The sequence below is a fragment of the Hirundo rustica genome, chromosome 1 (assembly GCF_015227805.2).
Source record: "Hirundo rustica isolate bHirRus1 chromosome 1, bHirRus1.pri.v3, whole genome shotgun sequence".
NCBI lineage: Eukaryota > Metazoa > Chordata > Aves > Passeriformes > Hirundinidae > Hirundo > Hirundo rustica.
Genome location: NC_053450.1, coordinates 86512651 through 86540527, shown reverse-complemented (window position 1 = coordinate 86540527; position 27877 = coordinate 86512651). Strand labels below are relative to the sequence as shown.

The 27877-nt window shown below is 44.8% G+C and overlaps 1 protein-coding gene across 1 annotated transcript; it reads left to right on the top strand.

The window, feature by feature from the left end:
* Positions 1 to 675: 675 nt before the first annotated feature.
* On the top strand, positions 676 to 25045 carry PXDC1 (PX domain containing 1). The gene is made up of 5 exons (XM_040080889.1): positions 676 to 1014; positions 13963 to 14054; positions 14341 to 14458; positions 17198 to 17309; positions 23393 to 25045. Exons 1-5 carry the CDS (start codon positions 759 to 761, stop codon positions 23508 to 23510), a joined length of 696 nt encoding a protein of 231 aa, XP_039936823.1. The 5' UTR covers positions 676 to 758; the 3' UTR covers positions 23511 to 25045.
* Positions 25046 to 27877: the final 2832 nt, after the last annotated feature.

The following is a 27877-nucleotide window of genomic DNA, read 5'->3' as shown; positions in this document are numbered from 1 at the left end:
GAGGTGCAGGCTCTGTTGCCGGGGGTTCCATCGAGGTTTCCCTGGGCACAGCGGGGGCGCTGCTGGCACTGACAGCCTGGCAGCCTCGCTCTTCCTCCCCCAGCTGGCCGGGACGGAGCTTTAACGGGAAAAAAAAAAAAAAAACCCAAAACCCAAAAAAAACCCAAACACACCCCTCCCCCCCCCCCCCCAAAAAAAAAAAAAAAAAAAAAACACACAAAACCTTCTGGGGTCACTGGGGGGAGGGGAAAAAAAAAATCCTCGTCATGTCTGCGGTGTCTACGAAAACGTCCCGAGAAGGAAGAGGAGGATCCCGCCCCGCGGGGACCGCAGGGTTCGGCGGAGGGGCTGGGCGCTGGCTGCGGGGCCGGGGCGTCCCCCCGCCTTTGGACGGGAGGGGCTCTGCCTTCCTACGGAGCCGAGCAGAAGGGGCCGAGCCACCCTGCTCCCCGCCCCGGAGGGGGTCAGAGCCGCCCCGCTCGGCGCCGGGGGCTCGGCGGGGCAGGGTGCCCGGGCCGTCCCCTCGCTGCGGCCGCCGTCTATGAGGCACTAGCGAGCCTCCCTCCAGCGCCGGGAGGCGACACAGCCCCGGCGGGCAGGGCCAGGCGGGGGGGGGGGGGCGTGCGGCGGGTGGCACCCCCCTTCCCTCTTCCTCCTCCTCCTCTTCTTCCTCCTCCTCCTCTTAAGTTGGCCACGGCGGCGCGGGGCGGTGCGCTTCGCCCTGCGCCGGCGGCGGGGGATGTGCGGGCGGCGGCGGGATGGCTTCGGCCGTGTTTGAGGGCACCTCGCTGGTGAACATGTACGTGCGGGGCTGCTGGGTGAACGGCATCCGGCGGCTCATCATCAGCCGGCGGGGCGACGAGGAGGAGTTCTACGAGATCCGCACCGAGTGGTCGGACCGCAACATCCTCTACCTGCACCGCAGCTACTCCGACCTCGGCCGTCTCTTCAAGCGGCTCCTCGACTCCTTTCCCGAGGACCGGCCCGAGCTGTCCCGCTCCCCCTTGCTCCAAGGTTTGAGCAGCCTCCGCGGCCCTGGCGCTCTCCGCTCGGCGGCCGGGCGGGTTTCGGCCACCGCTTCCCCGGGGGTGGCGGTGGCCGGGGAGGACGGGCGGGCGGGCGAGCGGTCCCTCTCGGCGGGGGGAAGGGGGTGAGGAGCTGCAGCCGCTCAGAACCGGACGGGGCGGGGGGGCAGAGAAACTGCGGGGGCGTTTTGCGGTCGGAAACTCCTCCCGGGATGTTGGTTTGTGTTTCTCTTTTTTTTTTTTTTTTTTTTTTTTTTTTTTTTTTTTTTTCTTTGACTATACGCTTGGAGCCGAGGGCTCCCCGCACCAGTATCGTTGCCGCTGCCTCCAGCTGCGCGGCTCCGGGCTAGACTGAGCTGGGGAAACAGAGGGATCCCGGTTGGTGCTGCCCCTCTCCGGTGCCTCCGGGCTCACCGAGGAAGGGCTGGGGGAGGATGGTTGGGTTGGCTGGAAAAAGGGTGTAGCTGAAAAATCTCCGCATGTTGGTATGTTGTTTGCCACAAGGAGAGGGCATTAAAAAAAGGGCTGCGGCACTTGCCAGGGGATGGAGTAACTCTGGGAGCTGGCATAATTCCTCGCATAACTTCTGTGAAACGGGAATTGCAGCAGCGGTTAGTAGAGACGTCTGTTCTCTTCCAGTTTCTGAAGTGGATTAACCAAACTCAAGGGTTGTTGTCCGTGCCCAGGCCTTGCTGTGGAGAAGCAGGATGCACCCGAGCTGTCTTGCGGGTTGGGTTTAACTTGTTTAATGTTTGGGGTATTTTTTAGATAGAGTTAAGTACTCTACTCTGACGTATTTCAAGTATGTACAGTGGTGAGGAGAATCCAGTCATCTGAAAAATGGGTGGATGCCTAGCACTTCCAGTCTCCCCACTTATTTGAGTTACAGAGTAAATTATTTGATTGAACAGGAACGGGGAGGGAAACCGATATTCTCTGCATGCTTTTCTCTGCGAGAGGATGGGAAAGTTTTCTTCAGCTCTCACGTAGCCTCTCGCCTTGCTAGTGGGATCCCCTTGCAGAGGGTCTGCCTTTTGCTGTTCTTGGAACCGGATCTCCACCGCTCATACAGGTGTAAACCCACCGGACTTCATTCCTGGGCTGCCCTGTGTGACAGCGAGCTCTGTGCCCTGCCAGTGGCGATCTCCCCCGGGCTGCCTCCCCAGGGATGTTTTCTGACAAGTGTTTGTAGCGAGACAGGTCTTTTTCCACGTTCCTGCCGGATCCCTAACCAGTGGTGGTGGGGTAGGTTTGGGTTTTTTATGTGCCTCACATTAAAAGGCTCGTACCTTTCCCTCTCCGAGCTCCCTTGTGCCGCGGGAGCCGCAGCCCTGTCCCCGGCCTGTGTCCGCCGGCGCTGGGCTTTCCCGTGCCCGCTGCCGGGAGGCGGCAGCTCGGCCCCGCCGGCCCCGGGAGCTCCGCTCCGCTGGCGGGCCCCGAGTGCCCTCTGCAGACGGCGGGGATGGGAGCAAGGCGGCCCCGCCGCCCCTCCTCGCTCCGGGGTGCGAGCGGGAGATGCTCGCAGAGCCGGGTGCCGGAGCGGGGCTGTCTCCTCCCGCTTGGGTGCCGGCCGGGAATTGGGCTGTTCCTGCGGATGCCAGACCGCACCTCCGAGCCCTGGTGTGTGCCGGCACTAACAGTGCCTCAGTATCGGAAGTACTGCAAAAGCTTCTTGCCCACCCTGTGTGTCCTACCTAAAGAACTGCGGTGTGATTTTTACTAGTGCTGAGTGGCAGTAAATTCTCAGTACCATGGCCTTCAAGTGTATGGGGCAGGTGGGCCACGGCTTTTGAGGGTATTGGGTAGATTTGGAGCGAGCATGCCTGTGGTCTGCGTGGCACAGCACCTGCCAGAGTCACCATGACTGAAAATTGACGTCCCAGGGTGCCAGCAGTCCTTCTTGTTGGCTTTATGGGGCTCTGAAGAGTAGCTTGGCAGCTGGACTGGTGTGTGTGTTGTGCCTGTCTGCAAATGGACTCGATCCTTGGCCTCCTGCCCCTCCCAGTGCTCTTCCGTGTTGGTTGTGTGCAGGAGCTGCTGCTTCTCCTAAAGCTCTTCTCATTCCTCAGCTCCTGTCTCAAGTGAGCATGGTTCCTTTCCTGTCTCAGGGCCTGCCAGGGCTTTTGCAAAGTATTCAACTCTTTTCACTCCTCTCCAAAGCATTATTTGTGTGGTTTGAGCCAGATGGGATTATAGTCCCTTGCACTGGTTTTGCTTGACAGTCCCAGCTGGATACACCATTCATGCATGAACAACTGGGAAAGATTAACCATCCTCAGCCTGTGTTGCTCAATCTCTGCCTAAAACCTAGAGCCAACAACTTTGACTTACCTTTATCTCAGGAACAGGCGCACTGACTTCAGTAGAATGGGGAATGAGCAAAGAATCAGCTCAGGATTTGAAAAATCGAAACCTAATATAAGTTGATTGTGATCTGTTTAGCTTGTTGAGGGGATGAGGGTTAACTTTGCAGTAGAGACAGAATAAAAATCAGGAGTAGTTTCTAAGCAATTACAGCATGCGTCACAATTTCAGCAATACTCTGTTTAAAATTATGCTGCTCCTGCTCTAAAGAAAATTACTTTGCAGAGTATGCTTCTGTGCCTTAAGAACACTTCATCTACCATCATTTTAAATTGGCTGGCCACAGCCTCTGATAAGTTGACAAAGTTGAAACATGAAAATTTCATTTAACTAAGTGACAGTGTTGCAAAGCTTTGTATATAAGAAGAGATTGCATGGGGCATGTCCAGTCTCTACAAGATTCATGGGGTAAGCATGGTTTCTTAATGTCCTGTTTAAAAGCTGATGTCCTGCTGTCCACAGTGAAGCTCAATGTACTTAACCCAACAAAAACACCTGACAAAAGCCAATTCCTGTGTGTATTAGCATTTAGTTGTATACATTTGTGTGTATTTTTATATATATATATATACACAAATGTATGTGAGCTTGTATGTGTGTGTGTGTGTGTGTTTATCTTGGGCTTCCTGAAAGGTGAGTATCAGCTTGCCTTTTATCTGGAGGAAGTGATAAAGTGTTGCAAGCCAAATTTGCATTGCATTGAAGGACTCCAAAGTCCCTACAGATTTGCCTAGGCAGCATTAAAAGGACTAGCATTATCCTACAGCTCAGTCAAGCTGCAGTGTGTTACATTTAAGGAATACGACTGAGAGTGGAAGCTTGAGCTGTTTGATGTTATTAACTTTTTGAATGAAGGTTGTGATTATTTTAAAAACATCAGCAATTTTGGAAAGAGTTGGTTGTCACCTTTATTGCTGGCTTCAGCAGACAGTTCATGCTGTGCAAGAGTGTGCTCCTTTTCCTGCTCAGCACGAGGAAACCATCCTCTCCATTCCTTTCTTGACCCCTCATCCTCACGGACTGACTTCTTCAATGCTCTTCCCTTCCTTATTTGTTAGAGCTGTTGAGTTCTTCAAAGATTGCAGAGGAGAGGATGGGAGGTGTAGCTGTCTGAAGCGGCTGTTCATCTTACCCGTTCTTTGATATGAGAGAAGGGAGGTCCCGGGGGAGAGTAGGGCATTCCCACAGTTTGGCCTTGTCTTTGGTAACTGATAAGAACATGTGGCAGAGTGCACTCTCTGCATCTGGAGTGTACAATGATGCTAAAGGCCAAGGATGTTCAGCAACACAAGGCATCTCACTAGGAAGCTGGTAAACAAGGTTAGATATGTGCATACCTGCAGAGTGACTAAGTATGATTCACCAGCAATTTGCTAGTGTTTTATATGTCTTTGAAATCTGCCTGTCCCTTGCTCTAAGCAAATGTACAAAAGAGGATCACAGGGAAACGCAGGTTCATCCACTCCTGCAATGAGCACAGCCTAATGTTACTAAACTGTCTGTTTCTCTATGCAAAGTCTACTTTTGAATTTAATCAGTTTTCTTGAGAAAGGCAGAGCTGTGCACTTTGAAGCTGACTTAAAATTGATAGAAACAGAAATAGTTGCAACAGACCAAATAGACACCAAAACTGAGGCATAAATCTGGAAATGGACTCTTCTGTCCCCCCTCCCCGTGCCCCCCTCCCCCCCCAATTTTCTCTAAATACTACTTGTGAGGAGGTGTCATCTAAGATTTATTCTAGAACTTGAGCCAGCTTCAGTGCAGTCAGCAGTCACACACCTCCCTCGCCTCCGACTTCAGTTCGGGCAGAATCAACCCCTTAAGGAAGCCAAAAGAGCACATTAGCAGCCTTTCAAAACAGGGATTTGTTTTGCCTTTGGAGTGGCAGGGTGGTTTCTGGCAATCCTCTGCACTAGTTTGTTGCTTTTGTTGTCAGAACAGAGGCTCAGATGCTCATCCAGTGTAACTGCTCACATTGTATCTAAGCGTAGTGTCCCGGTCCTGCACTGGTACTCTGAGCTGCTAAATCAGAAACTCTCTGACAGATTTATTTTATTACTAGATGGGCCTCTCTTCCCAAAGTTCTCATTTTCCTCCTTTCCGTGCCTCATCTGAATCATTCTGCTTCGTCGTGGTCTTTTTTTTCCCCTTGCTCTTCTTTCTGTTATTTCCTCTCTGCTTCTCCAAGTTATTTTCCCTGAGCCGCTTTCTGTTCCTTTTCTTTGCCTCCAGATTTCCCTCACCGGTACGCTGCCATCCATGGTTATTTATGGCTCTGCAGGACTTCTCTGTGCGCTTCCACCTTGCAGGTGCTCAACCATCCATAGAAGTTTTCTAGTGGCGGTGGAGATTTCCTGTAGAAACCTTGCACCTTTATTTTGCCTCGTAGCGTAGAAGCAGTCGCTCCACCTGCGGCAGACCTGAGCAGCCCCTCACAGGGACTAGGCTGAGCTCCAGCTCCAAGCCTTGTGCCTGTCCCTGGGTGGCATCCTCCTGCAGGAAGGGGGTGATCAGCTGTTTTCCATGTCCAAGTGGCTGTGCAGCGGGAAGCTCCTCCAGGGCTGCCATTGGAAGGATGTGCACAACAGAGAAGGCAGTTCCCGAAGAGCCAGCCCAGGAACGTCGTTTGCTCGCAAATGCCGCGTTCATAACTTAGTTTTCTATATGCTGCGTTAGAGCATTGTTGTTGTTTACAAGACCATCTGGGTGTGTGATTTATGAGAAGAGGGAGCTCTACAGGAGCAGCATAGTGGTTTCCACAGACAGCAGCTGTTTCTCGGTGCTGTGACAATACAGATAAATACACTGCGTCTATTGTGCTCTTTTCATTGTTGACATTGTCAACAGTTCATTAGTGGAGCTTGCTCAGAGCTTCTGTCTGGCAGACAAAAGATGCAGCTCTTGGTTATCAGACTCTAGCAGAACTGTATAACCAAAATTAAGTTTGTGGCTTCTGGGTTTGTTTTTTTATCAGCTGAATTTCATGGTTCGTTTGTAATGATGGAGATAAATGGAGCTGACTGTGTTGTTATAAAGCTAGACACAAGTTGCCTTTTTGTGGTGAACCAAGGCAACGTGTCAGGCAATTTTTTGGTTGAAAGGAATGGAAATGAGGTGTGTTTTCCATGACAGTTCTCAACTGATAAGAAATCAGCACTAAAAAAAGTGGTAGGAGCTTGCATTTTTCATCAGGTTTTGACTGCTTTGTTCACTCCTGTCTCATGCTTCTTTGACATCTTTTTCTTTCTTGTGGCTCATCAGGCATCAAGACAGGCAACTGTGTGGGGAAAGCCTGTCTGCTGTGTTCTGCCACCAAAATGTGCCTTCTTCATTCCAGAGATCCTGGGAGATCCCATAACTAATCATACAATGTGTGGAAAACCCATCATCTTGATGGTCTGGGTTTCTCAGCTTTTAATTTGCCTCCTTTCTTTGCATGGGTATTTGAGTGTGCCAGGGTCCTCATGGTCACTTTTGCTCTGGGGGATTTCAGCCAGACAGTTGTTTGGACAGGACTTTTCCCCATCCTGCATCTACTTCAAATGAACTTCAGAAGAAGAAAGGTGTGGACAGGGTTTCAAAAGCTCTCTCACTTTCTGCATCAAACAGATTTATCTCAGTATCTTCAATATATTTGCTCCTACCTAGTGTATCTTCTGAAAATATGGAGTGACTCACATGCACTTTGTGTACTGATACCTCTTTAAAAATTTTTGGCCCTTGTCATCAAGTTTAAGAAGGGCAGTACAATGTGATAAATGTCAAAAGTCCAGCTCTCTACACCCACCCCTCTTCTCAGATCTGCTGTGTCCTTTTAGTTGCTCCCTCAGTAATGCCAGCAAGAGGGATCTTGTCAGTGATATTGCATCAATAGCAAATCATTTGTAAAGGCTGTAGTGACTCCTGGCACATGAGGGGGATGAACTTCCCCACAAGGGGAACGAGCAAGTGTGTCTGCCTCAAGAGAGAGGGGTTGTAGAATTAATCAAGAGGCATCAAAGAGGAGTTGCTATAGCTGCCAGACTTAAGTCAGACCAGTGCTGTAGCTAGCTCTAGGATCCTGTCTCTAGTGATGAGAACCAGATGCTGCAGAAGACAGCATAAATAACAGGCAGAGAACAGAAAAGTGACAGTCCTGGTCTCTAATAATTGAAGATCTGATATCCCTGATTGCCTGTAATTATCTGCCCTTCTCTGGGTCTTATCAAGTCTTTGGACTTAAGGAATCCCTGTGGTGTTTTTTTTGCAGTTATTAAAGAAAAGTTGTGTGAAACAAGCTTTCCCCTCAGCTGTTTTTTTTTTTTTTTTTTTTTTTTTTTTTTTTTCTTTTCTTTTTGACTCCTGCCTTTACATACTCCTGAGTATTCATTTGCCCTTCTAGCAATCTTTTATCCTCCTCTCCATCAGAGAGGAGGCAGCTGTTAATGAGAGCTGGCTCGGCCTTTTCAAAATCCAATCTGAGGTGGATAATTTCATTATTCCCAGGCATCAAAGTTAAGGAAACACATATTTGCAGTGAGGAGGGATCCTACCTGGGCAGCTGCTAGGAGGAGCGAGGTATAGTGGCCATGAAGCAGGGGAAAGTGACAGCTGAAATGGTATTGAGAAGACCCAGTTCAGCAGAGGGAGGAAGTAGGAAGCAGTGCAAAGGAGCAAAATGGCAGAAAAATGGGGCTGAGTTGTCTGCTATCTTCCAGCCCTGATCCATGTGCCAGCTGAGTAGCTTCAGTTTCTGCATGTTTCTGTGGAATATCTGTCTGTAGGTCTGTTGAGAAGTCAACTGGATATGGTCCCTAGCAGCCTGATCTGACTTTGGACCTGGCCCTTCTTCAGATGAACCAAATTAAACTCTTTTATTTAACATTATTCTCTAATGACTAGGAGCTTCCTTTTATTGTTCCGTCTACATCCTGGATTGTGTGTGTGCACAAGGCTTAGAACATATCTGAGAGAAAGGAGGAATGAGGGAAAAGGATAAAAAAGTTTCAGCACTGCAGTGATAATGAAGACTGGAACTGGGGAAAAGGGACACATCTCCCGTTGCAATCTGGTCAGGAGAGAGGGCAGAGTAGCAGTCTACCATGCAAGGCAACTTATATGTCTTCCCTAAGGGCCTGAAATCCCTAACTGCTGCTTGGGATCTTGTGCAAAGAGAGAAGGATGTATTCATGATTTAAATCTATAAGCTTCAAATCTTTCTTGCCCTGTAGATTAGCAGAACACAGTAGGATTTCTCTCTGGATTTATTTGTTAGTCCTTTTTTTTCCCTTTTGATACCTACTCCGCAGTCTTCCTGTAGGGAATGGAGAGAGAATTAGATAAGAGGGGCTCAATACAACTTTAATCTTCATGTGCATACTGAAGCACACAGCATTTAGGACTATTGGCGCTCCACCTTTCACGTATCTTCAGAAATGACACCTTGGCTTCTGCTCTTGCTCGTCTTCCTGTATGTATAAAACTGATTTTGAGATAGTAGGGTATTTCTTGGACATTCTTTACTCCTGTCCTGACCACAAAGGCGAAGCATAGTCCTTCAGATTGGAGAGACGGAGTTTGCCCACGGTTTGGTGCCGTGTGTACATAGTGACTTGTACATAGCAACACAACTCCAGAAAAACAGGCTTCTGCGTGTCATCATTGACATGACATTACAGTTGCATACTTGACTTGGGCATGAACTTACTCTTCCCTGGAAGGCACTAGAGGATTTTTGAGACAATGCTTATTGTGTACTCTGACTGTCAGGACTGCTGTGTGATTTCATTATGAGCCATGGAGCACATGCTGCAATTCCCGTCCCGCTTCCTGTGGGAGAAATGCGGGGTGCATTATCTGCGGTTTTCAGAATGCCATTAGTTGCAGATTTGGTGGCTCACGTAGCAGTAACAGGACAGCCCTACCAAGGCTTGTGTGTTTACATCAGGAATTGGCTCTCCGTTCGCTCTCCTCTGGCGCTGAGCTCGTTTCCTGCCTGTGTGCAGCTCCGGGCCCCTCTCCCACGCCGTGAGCCAGCGTGCCAGGTACGCAGCTGCTGGTCTGCTCTCCCAGCTCCTGCAGCTGCCCCGGCACCAGGGACCCAGGGCAGGAAGAAAGCTGCAGCCTTCTGGTGCTGCTTGTGCCGTACTTTTCTAGACACATGCTGCTCTGCCGAGTTGCTACCTACACTTGGTCTCAGGCTGAAAGCTTTTCAGTCCTAAGGACTCTGCCTGGGGCTCTTGGTCTGGAAAGGGGCAGAGAAAATGTCAGAAGGATTGAATGAAGTCACTGACAATGTAATAAAAATAATCTCCCAGGCACAGGTGAGTGCCACGCTGGGTTAGGCAGTATCCTCCCTCCTGTGACCCAGCCTCTTGGCTCCCCTGTGAGCAGAATGAAGGAATCTTAGAAGTTTGTGGTATTTGGGAGCAGGGTTTGTGGCAAAAAAAAAAAAAAAAAGGGGGGGGGAGCCAGCGGGACTCCAGTTTACCTCAAACCCTATAAACATAGAGGTTTATAGCATTTAAATCATTTGAAATAATAGCCGATTGTCCAAGTACAGGACAGGTAACAAGAAAAGAGAGCAAAGTTTTCCTGGGAGAAGTTTGTGCATGTTTTCCATTAGCAGTCCAGACAAGGGCCAGAGCTGAGAAAAAGGCATGAGAGCAGCCTTTCACCATGACCTCACTAATAAATTTCCCAGCTCTGAGTTTAGCTCTGTTGCATGACTGAACGACTGAAGAAAACATAACTGGTTCCAGGATACTGGTGGCTTTACTGGTATCTTATTTTTTATTTTATAGCAAATAGAGTAAAGGTTCTTGGGTAGTAAAAGCCCCAGAAGAAAATATAGGATGGACATGTATTTATGGCCCATGGGCACAGACAACAGCCTCGGGATATGTTGTACTTTCTGTATGGATGCTTCATATGTGGCCAGAGGGTCCCACATGCTCCAGATGCATTTTGGTTCATTTGTGTCAGGATTAATGAATGGTGGGAATTCTGGGCTCTGTCTGCAGTGTCAGCTGGCATGTCTGTGTGTCTGTTTGTTCAGGCATTTCCAGCATCTGGAGATCCTACATCAGTCTTTGGCTTTTTTTTTTCTCTTTCTTTCTGCCTTGATGAATCTTCCAAACAGGAGAAAGAAGACAGGCAAAGGAGAAACCCCCACGAAGTGAAGAACAGGCCTGGGAACTTGAGTGTGGTTCTGTGACCCTTCTTTATGCAAATTCTCATTCCTCCTCAAATTTAATATAGTGTCTGGGTGAGAAAGGAGCTTCGATGGGTCATCCTCACCTGCAGTCTCTTGCTTCTTGCATGGAGTCTGGGGTTTCCTGAGGTGAAGCTTTTGACAGGAGTGGTTTGAGGTATTTCCTGCTGCTCACCTAATTGTGCTGGCAAAGCAGAAGCAGCTCTGTGTTGTGGCGTGGCAGAGGAAATGAGGTGCAGGGGAGGCTGGGAGCACCTTAAGCCACTGTTGACACCAGAGACTTGACCTTGTGAAACCCCAGAGTTCCTCACGCACGTAGGTGCTGTGGTTGATGACAGCAGCCAGTTAGAGAGTGCCAAAAGGGATGGAAAGGAAGGACCAGGACCTCACTCCTCCAGGCTGCTTGGGCAGGCGGTGCCTCGCTCTGGTTAGCTTGGCTGTGGGGTTGGGAGCAGTCTCTCAGGCTGTGGGATCATGGTCTATGACTAACTGAAAACCACAAGAGCATCTGTTAACCTTTAAACACAGAGACTTGTAGAATTAAGGTAAATGAGGTCCTTACAAACTTCATGAAAATTGCAGAAGAAATTACAGGTTTAAATATATGTATATAATAAGGCCAGTGGTATTTGTCTGTTTGGGTTGCAGATCTATGAAAAGAAGGGCTTTAGCCTGGCCAAATTGAACTCCCTGTATGGGGAATTCATTTAAGGTGAGCAGCTTTAAGCCCCAAAGCTGTGCATCTGCAATCATTAAGCACGTACATAGGAAGCTGTCCAGGCTGATGCAGCACTCTCCTTCCTACACAGTCTGCTTTTTGGTTTTGATATTACTGAAAGCTTCAGTAAGAAACAGTTTTTATGGTGTCAGATGTTATGAGATTTCTGTGCCAGTTTCCAAGTTGGAATGTGGGTTTTCATGGCTGGTGTCTTTCCAAGAGGTGGAAGAAGATCATATACCAAGGCTGGAAATTCCATGTGAGTGCAAGAAGCTGTAAAACCTCCCACAGGGTGATCTGTGAGAGTGCAACAGGCTGACAGCCTTGTCTGACTTCTTGGTGAAGCATAAAAAGGCCGTGTGGAGCTGCAGATGCTTTCCCTGATTACTAATGAGTGAAATCCTGACCACTTGGCTGGTTTTCCTCATGGGATGAATGCTCAGGGTTGTTGCCGAGGTGGTTTCTTTTTTCTTTTTTTTTTTTTTTTTCCCTCCCAGTCTGAATATCTTCGTTTGTTTGAAAGTATCACTCTTCCTGGTAAAATGCTAGTTCCAACAGTGCATGCTTATCTGGGAAAGGGTCCGAGATTGGGGGCAGATTTGAGAGGAAGCAGTTGAATACTGAATCCCTGGTGGATCGGCAATGAGGTGGGAGCCACAGCTGGGCAGCCTCTGCTCTGACTGTATCAGTGTTTATGTAGAGTGGATCAAGACCAGCAGGAGAAGTGGAGGCACCCCAGGGCAGCTGACACCAGGGTGGCTGGCTCTCTTTTCTCTCTCTTTTCTGCAGCAGGGCCAGCAGCTTGTTTCTAACATCGTGGATGGGTGTCTGAGCTGTGGGGCCATTGGCAGCTTTTTCTTTCTCGTAGGGAAGATGAAAGCCTTTTCATTGAAAAATTTGAATTCGTTCCAAATGTGGGATGGGAACATATTTGTGGAGGGGCAAAGCAGATCCACCCAGGCTTGCACCCTGTAGTTAGCATGATGAAGGGTGCTGGTGTGCAATTCAGGTCTGTAATGACGAGCACAACCCAGCTAGTTTGCAGTCTGTGGACCCATGCAGATGAGTTTATTCACATTTACAGCCTTTCAGAGAACTTCCAAGCAAAGCTACCTGACTGTAGTGTACACCAGCCAAAGCAAGGCGCACGCCAGCTCCCTTATGTTCCTGCTGTCAGGAGATGGAGCGAGTTGTACTGGGGTGAGGTGATAGCCGTGCTGAGAAAAGAGCCCAAATGAAGGACTGTTGGGCAAGAGAAAAGCTTGGACAAACAGGGGACTTTTGTGGGACAGCTGTCAAGTAAACCCGGTTGCTTTGGAAACAATCTCTGTTTTAATTAGAACTGTAACTGGAGGAGAGCTGACAGTTTCCAAGTCACACTTTTGTCTGGAAAGTTTCTGTGGGATTGTATCTCGTTGGTAGCAAACAACGAGGACTGGTGCAGACTGAAACTGCGGGTGCTGTTCCCACACTCTGAGTGTTGGATGGCTTTACGTTTGTCTTTTGAATAGGAAGATGGAGATACACTTACTTTAACACAGTTGTAGTATACTGAAGTGCTTTCTCACAGACTGCTTTGCAGATTTTTAATTTTGGTGGTTTTGATTTATTGTGTCTTTTCCTGTTCCAGTTTTTGTTCAGTTTTTCATTTGCTTGTTTGTCTATTGTGGCTTGTTATATTTAATAATTTCTCTTATGTATTTCATTTTTGTGCATGTCTCCTGCTCTTTGGAGAAGATGTGCAACTACAGAAGTTAAATGATGACTTGATTAGTAAAAGTAGGTTGCAAATATCAGCAATAAAAGGCCCACTAGAGTGACGTGAGATTTTGAGGTTTACTTCTCCTCATATGCCCTGTACATGCATCTAACCTGTGTTGTATTTCCTTCAGTCTGCTAGAGGAAGGGAAAGTTACAGATGTCCTGCAGGTTAAACATACGAAATACGGTATCAGTGTTTAAGATGGCCAAACTGAGCAATTCAATATTGCATTGTAATGCATCATCATGGATATTGGGCTGTAAAATTTCTGTCTTAATCCCTTCTGCAGCACTGTGATAATTCAGTGACTAAATAGATTTAAAAAAACCCCAAACCTAACAGTTATCTTGCACTTGAAAAGCATGATACTGAGAAATTTTCTTTGGACCACTCAGTGAGGCTTACAGTCAGAGAAATACAAAATTGCTCTCAAAGCCTTTTGTTTGGCTTGTGGTTTGGTTTTTTTTTGTTTTTTTTTTACCCTCTTATCTGTAGGATGTGTCTTTTGGTATTCTTGGGTTTTCTTTTGCTTTTTATTTACAGGAAAAGAAAAAAAAAAGGATGAATAGTAGTTCTTGGAAGCAGAAAGTGGGCTATTTAACTATCAGTGCTGGGAATGCTGTGTAGTGGAACTGTGGGTGAGGGAGTAGGTGGTTCTACTTCTGCTTGTCTTGCAATTCCTACATATGGTCATAAACAGCTGAGTTTGTGTCAGGCTTGCAACTCTGCTTGTAAACTACACCCACCTCAGTTTGGGGTGCACACTTTATCATCTGTTAGTTTAAAATACATTTCTGGAAGGCATATTTGAAGTTGTTCCAATTCTTCCTGAGGGGCTGCTAAAATGTGTGTAAGTGTGCTTTTGTTTATGCTTGTGATGTGTTTACTTTGTTTCTAGGGCTCATCACAATAAAAGAAGCCCATGATATAGAAGCCAGACTTAATGAAGTGGAAAAGCTTCTGAAGACTATTATAAACATGCCCTGGAAGGTGAGTGAGCCAAGTTCCAATTTAGCCCAGCTTGACTCCTCCTTCATGGTGACATGCACTCTCATGCAGATTAGAATGTGATGGGCTTTGCCAAGCTCTAAAAGAAGCAGCAATTTATTGAGTAACTTGGAGAAATGCTGAGTGCCAGAACTGGGTAATGATGCCTCCAAGCTGTCACTTGTAATAAGTCTTTCTGTCATACTGTGAAGGGGTGGAAGTGGAGAAGAGGGACAGAGCAAACTACTGATTAAAAATCGATGTCTGTTTTTATTTCTCTCTCTTAAAGTATTCAAGGTCTGAAGTTGTCCTCACATTCTTTGAGAGATCTCCTTTGGACCAAGTTCTAAAAAATGACAATGTCCATAAAATTCAGCCAAGCTTTCAAAGTCCAGTTAAAATATCAGGTAAGTAAGAATTGTTAACTTCCTGCTGTTGACACAAGAACTGAAGAATAAAAATTACTTCATTTGCTGCTCCCATTATTATTGGTCTATCAACAATTCAAAATTTAGTACTCAGTAGTGCCTTATGGTGTATACATATAATTTTCCTTGATATACTGTGCAACAAGCATTCAGGCAATAAAGTGGCAGGTGAAATGGGAGGGTGACAAATGCAAAGCAGTGAATGTGAGGAAAATGCAGTCCTTACTGCATATCACCACGTATGATAGTGCTGGTACCACTTAGAAAGGAGATTTTCAGGCTATTGATACATACGGTGAAGATGTAAGCTTGGTGCCAAGCAATGGGCAATATCAGCAGGAGAATATTAGATATTATTAGAAAAGGAGGGGGAAATAGAGGAGAGGAGCATAATCCCGTCTTGAATACAATATGCACAATTTTGATTTCTCCAGCTCAGAATTTAAAACTATACAGATAAAGGGTGAGGATTCAAGTTGTTGAATAGCTTCTCTAAGTAAGGGGTTAATTAAAGAAGGAAACTTCACTTGTGGGAAGAGATGATGGACTGCTATGATGGAAGTCTACAAAGCTGTGAATAGAAGGAGGTCAATTACTCTGCATTTCTTACAAAACAAGAGCTATAGGTTATCCAGTGTCATTGACAGAAAACCGGCTTTAAACTAACAAAAGAAAAGTTATAGTATTGTTTTGTTTCCATACAAAGCATAGTTGAGTGGAGCTCACTGTCATAGGATATGGTGAAACTGAAAGCAGAAGTGACTTCATAAGGGAATTAAACAAGGAAGTGGAGGAAAAGTACATTGAAACCTGTCACAGGTGAAGACATAGGAAGTCCCTAAACCACAGATTGTTAGTGGGTAAAGTGGAGAGCCTATCCTTACCTATTCTTTTAGCCTTTCCCCTGTTCATCTGCTAGTGACCACCATCAAAAGATCAGTGAGCTTCTGGTGTGCCTGGTTTTGTATTTCGATACTGAAACACTTTGTTTCAGCCTAATGGCAACTCCTGGTTTTGTGTCACCAGAAGACCTTATTTACAGTTAATTGAAGTGAAATACTACATAGTCCTCCTAAGTTTATAGTGTCTGGCGAGGAACTGGTATCAATTTTCTTTGGCACTAACAAAACTATCTTGGCTGAATAATAGCATGTTTTGATTCTAAATTATTGTTGGTAGAGACGAGTCACACCTAATTAACTGGAGGAGGATTCTCCTACCTATGCAGCTATCCAAAAGCATCTTGTGGTAATTAAATTTTATCATTCAAGTGATTGCTGCCATTAATGCTAAGAACATAGGTGGAAATTTGATGTTAATCGATATTTGCCTCATCTGGATGTTGCACAATGGAAATGCTTCAGCGTTTGGAGGCTGTCAGTAGATGGCAGTAAACGATAATGGGTAAAGCAGCTCATGCAGCAGTGAAATGCTTGCTGGAACTCTTAGGTCAAGTCAAGGACACTAGGAAAATACTGACATTTCTGTTAGTCATAGTACAGCTTTCTACCTGCCTCTCAGTCTTGGAAAAGCAGGCAAAAATGTTTTTTATTCTCTGAGAAAGCAAACTGTCCCCCTCATGATCCTGCTCAGAGTGGTAGGTGATGGAGAAGAGAGAAAGGGTCACCCTCTAAGATGAAAGCTGAATTTGAATTTATGCTGTAAATCTTATTTTGCAATCATACAATGCCTGCTCAAGATGAGTCATGTGAAGTGTGATTCTGCTGGGGTTCAGTGTTTTTGCAACCCCCAAATGTATTCTGCTAGAATGAGTTGCAGTAAAATATCGAATGAAAGTCAAATTTGACTTTCAAGAAAAATATGGAAGTGAGTTTTGGTTTTACCTTAATGCAGAAGCATGTAATGTTAAACAAAATTATCTCTTCTATCCTGTCTCATCTCCTGTTCATTTCTTGAACTGTATATATAGCTGATATTTGTTGGTGCGTTTTCTGCCTAACATATTTTCTGGCACAGATTAATATTTTTTGTTGTGCTGATAACTCAAGGATGTCATAACACAGGGTCATGGTGTCTTGAGGCAGATCAAGAGTTATCCTACTTAAATCAGTGATGATTTTTTTTGACATGTGCATTTATTTTGTGTTGGTCCTAGCTTCATCTAAAATTGTGTGACCGAAAGAAATCCTTGTGACTTGCCTAGTTTGACTTTCCATAGAGCACAAGATGTGGATTAACTTCTCATTCACATCAAATATTGTTCTTTAGTTATCAATTCTCCCCATGGTAGCAAGTCAGTGGAATTAGTTGTAAGTTTTAGACATTCTGTATTGGAGGTTTCTAACACAGTTAGAAACTACTAAGCAGTATCAAGGGCAGTGTAAAACATAGTATTTCTTTACACAACTTAGAGTTGGTGGTTGAATTAACTTATAAGGTCACTTTTCATTTCCCTTTTTATGTCTTTTTTATTTTTGCTTGAGCCTAGGACTGCCTAAGAAAAATACAATTATGATTTGGTAGTGGTAGTTGCTTCAGATGCTCTGTGTCATGAATTGGTTAGGTGAATAAAATTCCTTGAGCACGGTCAGTGTGCATCAGATGTAAGAAGCTGTGAAACCAACTTTTCATTCCTGTTTTCCTGTGCAGATTTCCAATGTCATGGACACATCTCAGTTCATAGCCATGTCAATTACATATGATACACAGTTGTTTTCCAGCTTTTTTTAAAAAATCTTATCTTTCTTCTCCCAACAGAAATCATGCGATCAAATGGATTCTGTTTAGCTAACACTGAAACAATAGTCATTGACCACAGTATACCTAATGGAAAAGAGAAGCACCTGGATGTAGATTCAGCAGAACATTTGTAAGTGGAATTTGAGCAAGAGCAATGCTGTCACTGTCACTGTAGCTTTCCCACCCCCCTTGCAAAATGTTATTGTCTGTCGAAGAGCGAGACTGGTACAGCTGTTATCCTGACTGGTTAAAGGTTACTGGATCTGATTTCTAACACTCCACAGTAATTTCCTGTTAGAGTGGGTAAAATGGGGGAATGATTGACCCCAAAGTGATCAATTCTCTGTGTATGAAAAGAGAACTGAGGTTGTCGTAGAGGTGCTGCAAAGGGAGAACAGAATTATTTCTTTCTCTCATGCCTGTGATGAGAGTTGGTTTGAGCCCAAACTTGGGAACTCAAACAGCCTAACAAATGGCCTATCCTGCCACAAAGGGTAGTAGAATGCTTGGGAAGCAAAACACTGCCCTCAGAGGGGAGCACATCCCTGAATGTACTTGAACAAAGGTCAACATCTGCACAGCTGGAACTTGGTGCAGCATGTGTTTATCCTTAGGGAAAAGGCAAGTTAGACCAGTTTCATTGGAAAGGTCTGCTTCCTAATGCTTTTAGGTATTCTGGGGTCAGAAACCTGGTAGCAGGAGGGCTTCTGTGGCCATAATCTAAAGCACAAGCAGTTCCATCTCAACACGAGGAAGAACTTCTTTATGTTGAGGGCAGCAGAGCGCTGGAACAGGCTGCCCAGGGAGGTCGTGGGGTCTCCCTCTCCAGAGGCATTCCAAACCCTCCCGGACACGTTCCTGTGTCACCTGCTCTGGGTGACACTGCCTTGTCAGAGGGTTGGAGTGAATGATTTCCAGAGGTCTATTCCATTCCCCAACCATTCTGTGATTCCACGATTCATGTAGTTCTTACATCAGTGCATGTATTCACAGATGGGTATTGATGGAAATATGCTCCTACAGATTTCTTTCATACCAAGTGATTGATATTTCAATGAGCTTCAGGTAGTGAATAATTTAAATATTTTAGATGAGAAATATTGACCTACTTTTTCATTAGATCAGTCGAATGAAGGAAAGAGAATGCCAGAAGACTTACGGAGCCCTTTTCTTCAAATGCAGTGATTTGTCTTGTCATACTTGAAATGCCAGTCTGTAACAGGGTTTAGAGCTTGGCAACATTTTATCAGGGGCTCAAGAGTGTCTAGCTCTGGTGTAATTTCCTGAAGTCTTTTTATTAAGTTATCACTCGGTGTTTTAAACCTTGACCTCGCTAACAGCGTTTAAGCTTATAAGCTTGTAATAATGAAGCTGAAATGTCACACTAGAGGTAATTCTGTAAGGCCAATACCTGGAAATTAAAATTGTTACAGTTCACAGTGGATCACTCTTTGTACTGAGAGTGACAAATTATAGGAGGTAATTACCAAAGAAAGCTTTTTCCTGCCTTACTTTCATTATTAAAAATATATAAAGAATTAAATTTACAGATAGTTTTGTTTTTAAAAATGTGCTCCAGCCCGAGCAAAACTTACCAGCCTGGGATCAGAATCATCTAATTGTCATCCCATTGAAGTCAGAGATTGTTAAGGTCAGAAAATATTAATGTGATAAAAACTGAACGGTAGGCATAGTTTCCCATAAACTGTGGTGGAAGAAATGAATCTAGGGTAACAACCTGACTTTTTGCAGCCTGACTTAGTTTAACTTTCCAAAGGGCGTGAAGTCAAGAGTCAAGAAGTTAATAAATTTCAAATGTGTGTTTTATACAGTGCCCTAAATTTTCCCATCATGCAGCTGTATTTTATAGCCAAGACATAATAGCCAGGAGATAATGGAACCAGTGCAGCACAGCTGTTTTGTAAAAATTGAACCTTTTGCAAAAGCAGAGATTTTCTATACTGATGGTTTAAATGTATGTTATTAGCCCAGAAAGGAAACTTTAAAATTGTTCAAATCCTATTCTGTTCCATTTTGGTCTCTGTAAAATTTGATTTATGGTGTGTTCTACCCTGAAATCAGAGTTAATTCCTTGTGGACTTGGTATCCTCAGATGGGAATTTTTTCCTTTCATCTGCATTAAACACTTTATGACTTTTGGGCTTTGGCTGCTGATGGACTTGAATGAGACATTTTGCAGAGCAAACCTGTATTTTTTGGGAAAAAGTGCTTGAAGCTTCAGCAGGAAGTGCTCATTCCCTGTACTGGTTAGCTGGGTAGCCTGCAGTGCTACCTGCCCATCAGCTTCTTGTTGCAAAAGAAAACGCAGCACTTTTCCAAGCTGGAGTTGCTTATTCTGTTGTTCTGAAGTAGGTCTTTTCTGCTTCCTTCATTTTCTCTCTGATTTTAGCTGGCCGCACACCACACTGTTGCAAACTGTGGTGAAGCCAGTGTGCTCAGTATCCATGTGGTGTAACTAGGCCTTTTATTTGTGGTTCTTGGAGAGTAGTCTGAAGTCCTTTTGGAAGAAAAAGGGGGATAACAAATGCATTTGAAATTATGCTTTGATTTTGTCACAGAGGTACCTTTCTCTGCGAAGACTGATTGCACTTCTGCCTTCTAGGCCAGCAGCAGAGTCTGTGGCATTGGATAAGCTGCCTTTTGTCAAATTCACTCCAGTACCTGAAGAAGGCCTGCAAGAGAGATATAGAGGGGAATTTTTATGGGGGCATGTGATAGGATGAGGGGAGTGGCCCTGACATGAGAGAGAGTAGGTTTAGATTAGCTATTAGGAAGAAAATCTTAGATAAGGGTTGTGAGATACTGGAAAAAGTTCCCCAGGTTGCGGATTCCCCATCCATGGAGGCATTCAGAACCGGGCTAGATGGGGCTCTGAGTAAACTGACCTAGTGGAAGGTGTCCCTGCCCATGGCACGGGGGTTGGAACAAGATGATCTTTAAGGTTCCTTCCAAATCAAACCATTCTATGATTCTAGGACATGTACATCTTTTAAATACTTCCAGTGGTGGTGACAACCACTTCCCTGGGCAGCTTGTTCCAATGTTTAATAACCCTTTCAGTCAAGAAATTTTTCCTAATATCTAATCTAAACTTTCCCCAGTAGAACTTGAGGCCCTTACTTCTTGCGCTGCTACTTGTTACCTGGAGAAGGGTCCAACCTTGCGCCTGGGTCCCCTCCTTTCAGGCAATTGTACAGTGATAAGGTCTCCCCTGAGCCTCCTCTTCTCCAGGCTAAGCAACCTCAGCTCCCTCAGCTGCTTCTCATCAAGACTTGTGCTGCAGACTCCTCACCAGCCCTTCTCCAGACAGGCTCCAGCACGTCAATGTCCTTCTGGCTGTGAGGGGCCCAGAACTGGACACACGATTTGAAGTGTAGCCTCACCAGTGCTGAATAGAGGGGGTGTGGTTCTGGTCCTGCTGGCCACTATTTCTGATACAGGCCAGGATGCCATTGGCCTTCTTGGCCACCTGGCACACGCTGGTTGATGTTTAGCCACTGCTGACCAGCACCTCCTGTTCCTTTTCTGCCAAGCAATTTTACAGCCACTCTGCCCCAAGCCTGTAGCTTTGCATGGCGTCACTGGTGACGCAAGTGCAGGACCCGGCATTTGGGCTTGTTGAAGCTCATGCAATTGGCTTCAGCCAATCAATCCAGCCTGTCCAGATCCCTCTGGGAAAGCCTTCCTTACTCCAGCACATTGGCACTCCCTCTCAGCTCGGTGTCATCTGCAAATTGACAGAGGTTGCACTTGATGTCCGCGTTCAGACCATCAGTAAAGATATTCGACAGGACTGGCCCCAAAACCGAGCCCAGAAAAACATTACTTATGAAAGGCTGCCAAATAGATGTGACTCCATTCACCATCCATCATTCTGTGGGCCCAACCACCAATTTTTTACCTAGCAAGCCTGTCCAAACCATAAGCTTCTATGTTGTTCTCTCTTCTTCCTGGTGAATCTGACTAGCAAATCTAATGCATTAACAGAGATTAAAATGATAAAGAATTTTTTCTTACAACACAAGAAGTAGGCTCTTGTAAAAGACAGTGTGTCTGTCAAGGTACTTTGAGGGGAAAAGAAATTAAAGGCAGCAGTTTGGGCATTTAGGGAAGGTCCACAGCAGAGTTGCAGAATTTATTTTGGGAGAAAGACTTGTTGGTAACAGCCCAAAAGCATTTTCACTGTTGGTGTTCTACACTGCTGCTGACTTTGGTAAACAGTTCTGGTTTATTGAGTTTGGTTTTTTGTGAGTGCTCTAGAGCAGTGCTTTGCAGACTGCTGTGCACACACACCCTTTTTGGTGGCAAAGAAATCTGTCTGCTTAACCACAGCATCTGACTTCCACTGCTTTGCACCTCACATTCTGCTTGTAGTAACCTATCAGTGGGGCTGGAGAACCACAAAATCTGTAGAGCCTTTCAGATGTAATAATGTAGCTTTATGCTGATAAGAGAAAGAGCAGAATCTGAATAGCCTTCTTGACTCCTCTTCTGCTTTCTTCACTCTGTCTGCTCCACTGGTATTTCATAATCTGTTGTTTCTGGATCACTTGCAGTCCATAAGACAGCACAGTGTGATCTGTGAAGTGTTTGCAACAAACCAAGTCAACTCCCTTGTGCAGACGTTCCCACAAACTCAGGCAAGTAAACAGCCTGGAGGGACTAGAGGAATGAGGGTAATAAACATTCAAAGTTCAGTCTCATTGCTCTTTCCTTTAAGTTAAGAGCAAAGCAACAGCACCACGGGAGAAAATCCATGAGTTTCTGCTCAAAATAAAGCTCTCTATCTTGGCTCTCATAGTTTAAAAAAAAGAGATGAGAAGGACCAGGAAGGAGTATGGAAAAGACAGAACTGTGGCCATACATTACAGGATGTATAGACCCGGCTATCCAATAACCAATGACACTTCCAAATAAAGTTTTGGGAAGAGATGGGAGTGGGGGACTTATATGTTTGTTTATGCTACCACTCTTCTTCAAGTCTTCTGAAAGACCGAACTCTTAGGTCGTCCTCTAGGGTGAGGTTAGAGGGATGTCTGCAGTTGTTTTACTTATCTAAAGAGTCTAACTAGTTCATGTGTAGATGAGATGCAGTTTTAAATATTAATTATTTTAAAGCTCATCTGTTTATCTGCCATTCAGAGAGCTGCAGCAGGCCAGCTAGGTGCTGATAAAGGCATTAGAGACAAATGCTAAAAGTGGGAGCTAGGTTAGAATTTCTTTTTCCACCTTGTGCAATTTTTCCATTTTTACTTCCTTTTCTTTCTCACTCTGTCATAGTGAATGAAGTTTCTTTCAAAATATTAAAGAGAGAGTTTGAGAAAAAGAAACTTTACGGTTCTTCAAACCCCTTTTAGAACTGAGGTGAAATTTAGTCCTTGGCCTGCAGTGACTGCCTTTAACTGCTAGGTTATCCAGGAAGAAGATAATGTTTCTTAACGCAGAAATTCAAGCCTTCTTGGAACAGGAATGTGTGTAACTGAGAGAAGTGTAGGTTTTCACAGCTTGATGCCTTCTGGTTGAGAGTTGGTATGGAACAGTAGGTAATTCTTGCTAAAGTTCAGGTTACGAAACAGGTGTTGGAAAGTGGGGAGGAAAATACCAAAACAAGTGAAGCTGAATTGGGAATCTTTTTATATTTGGAGATTCTTTGATTGTCTAAATCTTGTACCACAGGAAGAACAGCCAGACTCTGGAGGAAGGACACTGTAGTCAACATTTTCCTACCTACGTTAGACACTTGGCCTTTTACAAAAGCCAAACCCAAAGAACGTGTCTGTGAAGTGAAACGCTGAGAGTCCAAGTTCAGATGGGAAACAAAGGCAGTTTCTTTTTCACTTTTATGTGAGAACTGAGGTGTTTTGTGTTGTTGACACATGCTGTGGGAACAAAATAGAAAGATGTGGACTTCAACTGTGTGATTCACTCTTCCAAGACTCACTTGCTGCTTTCTTTCTTCCTTCCTCACTAGTAGCTCTGAAAGTCAAGAGTGCCAAGATTACTTGCTTGCATGCACTATGGTTCTCATCGGCCCATGGCTAAATCATAATCACATGAGTATAGGAGAAGGAGGTGTGGATGAAATCTGCTCCAAGCGCTTCTCCCACTCCCTTAGTACTTTTTTCCCAATTCCTTTGATTTCTAAATGACTTAATGCCTTTTGGTGGTTTTTTTTTTTTCATCTCTCCTTAGGTTTGAAAGTGTTAGTGACTTTACCTCAGAGCTGGAAGACAGTGATGATCCAACAGCTTATGTCACCAATTTGACATACTATCACCTGGTCCCATTTGAGACTGACATTCTGGACTGAGGCTGCTCAGGGGCGCAGTCAGCCAGCATCCAGCCAACCTCTTCGTCCATAGGTTCTGCTATCTCCGCATTGCATCTCTGTGAATAAGGCTGCGCAGACAAGACCAACAGCAGGGAAGCTGCTGCAAGAGCACCACAAAGCTGGTTTTATAAGTGTGGTCCTCTGTTGTGCGTTATGGGGACATCTTGTAAGGAGGTGTCTGCTTTGCTGCTGACAACAAACTCACTTTCTGTGAAAGCAAGGCAGCAGAGGCTTCCTGGGGACCAAGGAAATCTCTGCTATGTCTGTGGGAATTGCCACCCCGACGCAGCTGTCAGAAGCTTGTGCTGTAGCAGGCACAAGTCACCCGTGCTCCTTGTGGCGCAAGCTGAGTTCCACTTTTAGGATACCACCGGAAACTTCCTCAGATGGCGTGACCACACTTTTTATGCTTTGTAAGCAAGAAGACAAGCAAACCAGCTGAACTTTGTCAGTTCCCTCTGCAGTTGCTTAATGGAGGTCTCGTGGGTCGCGTTTTGCTCGGCTACCGGATGATTGGTGCCTTACACGAGATGTCAGAAATACCACTGAGTGCCTCCAGGAAACAAGAACACATGAGCTGACAGCTTTACTTCTTTTAATCGTGGGCTTTTGTATAATCACTGAAAGGGCGACTGCTCTTTCCTGGAATAGTAAAGCAGACAGGAGCTGGCATTGCAATGAACTGTGCACGATGTTTGGTACCCGGATGGTTTCAGAAGTCTGGAAAGCCAATGGGAAAGCTGAGCTGCCCCACTAAGAAGGGTCCAGGCTATGGCAGGCACTTTGATAACATTTTTCCTTTTCTTGTGGACCAGCATATGTGAATGGTGCTTACAGATGTTTACATCAGAGAGACAGATAATTCCCTATGCATATTTCTTCCCAGAGGATGGGAAGGAAGACACTGAGATTTATGTTGTGCTTGGACTGAGAAAGAACGATAAGCTGCAGTGTGCCTACAGCAGTAGGAAAAACAGTCTCTCCACTGCCACCCTGTCTCAAGGAGTTTGTCCAGTTATTCCGAGATCTGCCTGGAGCAGTCAGGTGCAGGCCTCCTTGTGTAATGCCACGGATTTCAGCAGAGATAGGACAGTGGGAGCAAGAGTGGGATTGGACCCTGCAGCCTATTGACAATTGAGTAGTGCAATGTTGAAGTCTCCTCGGGGTCTCTCCCTTGCAAAGCACCCCGAAGTTCCAGCTCTCACCGTGAGTGCTCAACGCTTACCAACATGACCTTTCATTGAGCTTTTTGCCATCTGTTTGCAAATATTAATTTGAAAGGGACTGAAATGGAAAGAAATGCATTTTTGGACGTGTTTCTTGGAAAAGAGTCTTGCATGTCCTGAAGAAGCTGATACAACTCCCTTCTGCAGACTTTTCGTTTCTATCTATAGAATAACAGTCAAACAGAATTTGTTAATGTAAATAATAAATTATTGAGAATCCTAATTCTTTTACACAGTATGTTTTTAAAATATATTTTAATGAAATAAAATATAACTCACCTTCAGTACACTTCTGCAGCCTCAAACAGTGACTTCTTTTGTTTTTTGGTCTTGTTTTGAGTACACTTTCCCACTTTCCCATATCAAATCCTTTTTCTTTCCCCATAGTTTTTGAAACATGATGAGTAATAGCAATTTCTGAGCTCCACGTGTTACTCATACTGTAGACATGGCATGTATCCACAAGAAACCTCTGCCTAGCTGATGGTCTTGGGTCTAGGTGTATGTGATTTAATGCCACTCAGCTTAGTGGAGGATTTCTGTATTTTCACTATCATCAGTTAAATCAAATTTGGCCATTATTGTTTTTGAAGATGAAGCAGATTCTTACAAGGTAAACTTCTGCAGTAGAAGGGAACATGTTACCACTCACTCAAAACCTTCTGAGCAACCTTTTGAATTAGAATTATGAAGATTTTTTATTTTATTTGTTTTACTCTTGGTAGTTTTAATTCTTCTGCTAGTATTCTTAGTTAACCAAGGTGAAGTCGAAATTGGATCTGATAGACATCTGTGTTGGACTGGGTATTGGAATATTTTATTTCAATTCCTGACCTTGCTGTCAGCCTATCATGTTGCTTTGGGAAATTCTACTTCATCTCCCTATCACTGAGTTTTCCTTGACTGATAATTTGGAAAGCAGTGTCATTGGCTTTTGATGCAATGTTGTCCCCTAATTAATCTGAATTTCCCTATGAAGTATTGACCACATGGTAACTACTTATCTTTTAAAGCACTTTATAGATAAGTATTGCTAATTGTTTTTTAAATGTACAGCCACATTCCTCCAATGAAAGCCAACTAAGCCATGTGCATTTCCAGTTTTTCAAGCTGAATATCAGGGCCCCATGAGGGTCAGTGGAGCAGGGGCTCCCGTGGGGCTGTCAGAGCAGACCTGGGCAGCTGGGCCTTTTCACATCAGCCTGCCAGGAGCAGGATGCCAGGCACCAGGGTGGCACCAGGCACCTCCCTGAGGATGAGGGTGGGCCAAGGGCAGGCTAGGATGTGGCTCTGAAGAGCAGGAAAGCAGCCCAGCTATGGTGTTGCTGGGGCAGGTGCTGATGGGCTGTGGGACTGACATAGGATCCTGGGCCATGAGCAAGTGGCAGAAATCCAAGAGTCAGTAGGGACAGCCAGACCTGTGACTGCCCTTGTGGCCCAGAGACTGGATGGACAGGATTTTTGTCATGCATGGTTTGGAAGTACATTTATTTTTGCCAGGTACCCTGGTATTCTGGGGACATGAAATGGTGCAGACTTCAATTCTTGCTGCATTATTGTATTAAAAAAATCCCACATAAAACTAACCAACCAACAAACAAATTTTAAACAAACAAACAAAAAAAAAAAAAACACAAAACCAAACAAACAACAACAACAAAAAACCCTGAACACCAGTCTTTCATCATTTAAGGAAAATGTATCTGAAATAAAATTCCATGTTTTAGATTTCTTAACTGGACCTCTCCACTGTAGCTGGTAAAATCCCCCATACCCACATCTGCAGAACCCTGTGAGAAGTGTCTCAGGGGATGAAAAGTGCTACCAACCAGATGGGTGCTGTGTGTGGTCTTCCAGGAATGTAAAAAATTCAGCATCATTATTCATTAGTAAACCTATTGATGATTATAAAGGAGGTGAGTGGCGCAAGAATTTTATCCCCAAAAGCCTCTCCACACAATGCCAAGACACTTCCTATGTAAGGCTCATCCTTGAAAGGCTGGTCTGTGTTTTCTCTGCAACTTTGGCTTCTGCTCTTGGCACACAGCGTGGGGATCGTGTGTACCAGTCCTTGCTATGAGCTGCCTGAGCAGAGCAGAGCTGAAGTGTGCTGGTATCTAGGGAAGGAGCAGGAGGTATGTGTCTCTTGGCAGGCGCAGCAATGACAAAATCATTTGGTTTTTATTTCGAGAGTCATGAAATATGCTGACATTATAGAGTTGCCAAATCTTAGGAGAGTTAGGGAAGACAAAGAGTATCCCACTAGGCTGTGCTTTGTCCACCAGTCTCTTTTCTTTGTTTACATCAACTACTTTTTAAAAACTCGGTCTTGGATTCCAAATCCATTCTTCATAGCAGCAATAATCAATCTGTAGCTCAGTATCAAACTAAAACAAAAAAGGAGAAAAAAAAGGACTTTTTCTAATTGCTTCCTGCAATATCCATTCCTGCTCCAGTCAACTATCGCTGAACTCCCTTCCCCACACAGACACAAATTATATCTATTCAGGCTGTTTTACTGACCAGCTTTCATCAATGTAATTGCTTTCCTGTGGAAATATTCACACCCTGAAGTGCAGTTCTCAAGTTTTATAGCACACAGACCATTCCCATTATCAGTGCTGTCAGATAATTTCTTCTTGCTCTAAACATATTCTCATTCTAATTAACTCTGTTAGTAATACATACATTGGGGGATTTAGGTAAGGGCAAAATACCAAGGTAATAAGCATAATATATCTAGATCTAAGAAATGGAGAATTCCTATTTACCTAAAAGCAGCAGTGAAGATTGGTGGGATGCATTTACGATTGAGCTGCATGAATTCAGACTTTCCTGGGCTTTCTCAAACCCTGTTATCAAGCCTGTGTTTCTTACAATTAATGCATATAACCCTACTGTGCCCTGTTGAGAGAAAGAACAGCTTGAACTCTGGTATCACAGAAGGGAAGACGGAACACCAAGAGTTGGCTGAGACAGAATTTTGCATTGTTTAGGTTTTGTCCTAGCAGGACATCTAGCATGCGGATGCCTTGCACTGCAGGATAAGGAATAACTGCAGAGGCTTGGGTTGCCATTCTTCACAGACTGCTATAAAGGGAACCTTCTCAGGTAAGGATT

Bases quoted from the DNA above. Each gene is read 5' to 3' on its own strand.
- PXDC1 (XM_040080889.1), top strand. From the start codon at position 759: ATGGCTTCGGCCGTGTTTGAGGGCACCTCGCTGGTGAACATGTACGTG. The intron at 14,459-17,197 runs GTAAGTAAGAAT...TTCTCCCAACAG, and splicing joins AAGTCCAGTTAAAATATCAG to AAATCATGCGATCAAATGGA. The intron at 17,310-23,392 runs GTAAGTGGAATT...ATCTCTCCTTAG, and splicing joins GTAGATTCAGCAGAACATTT to GTTTGAAAGTGTTAGTGACT.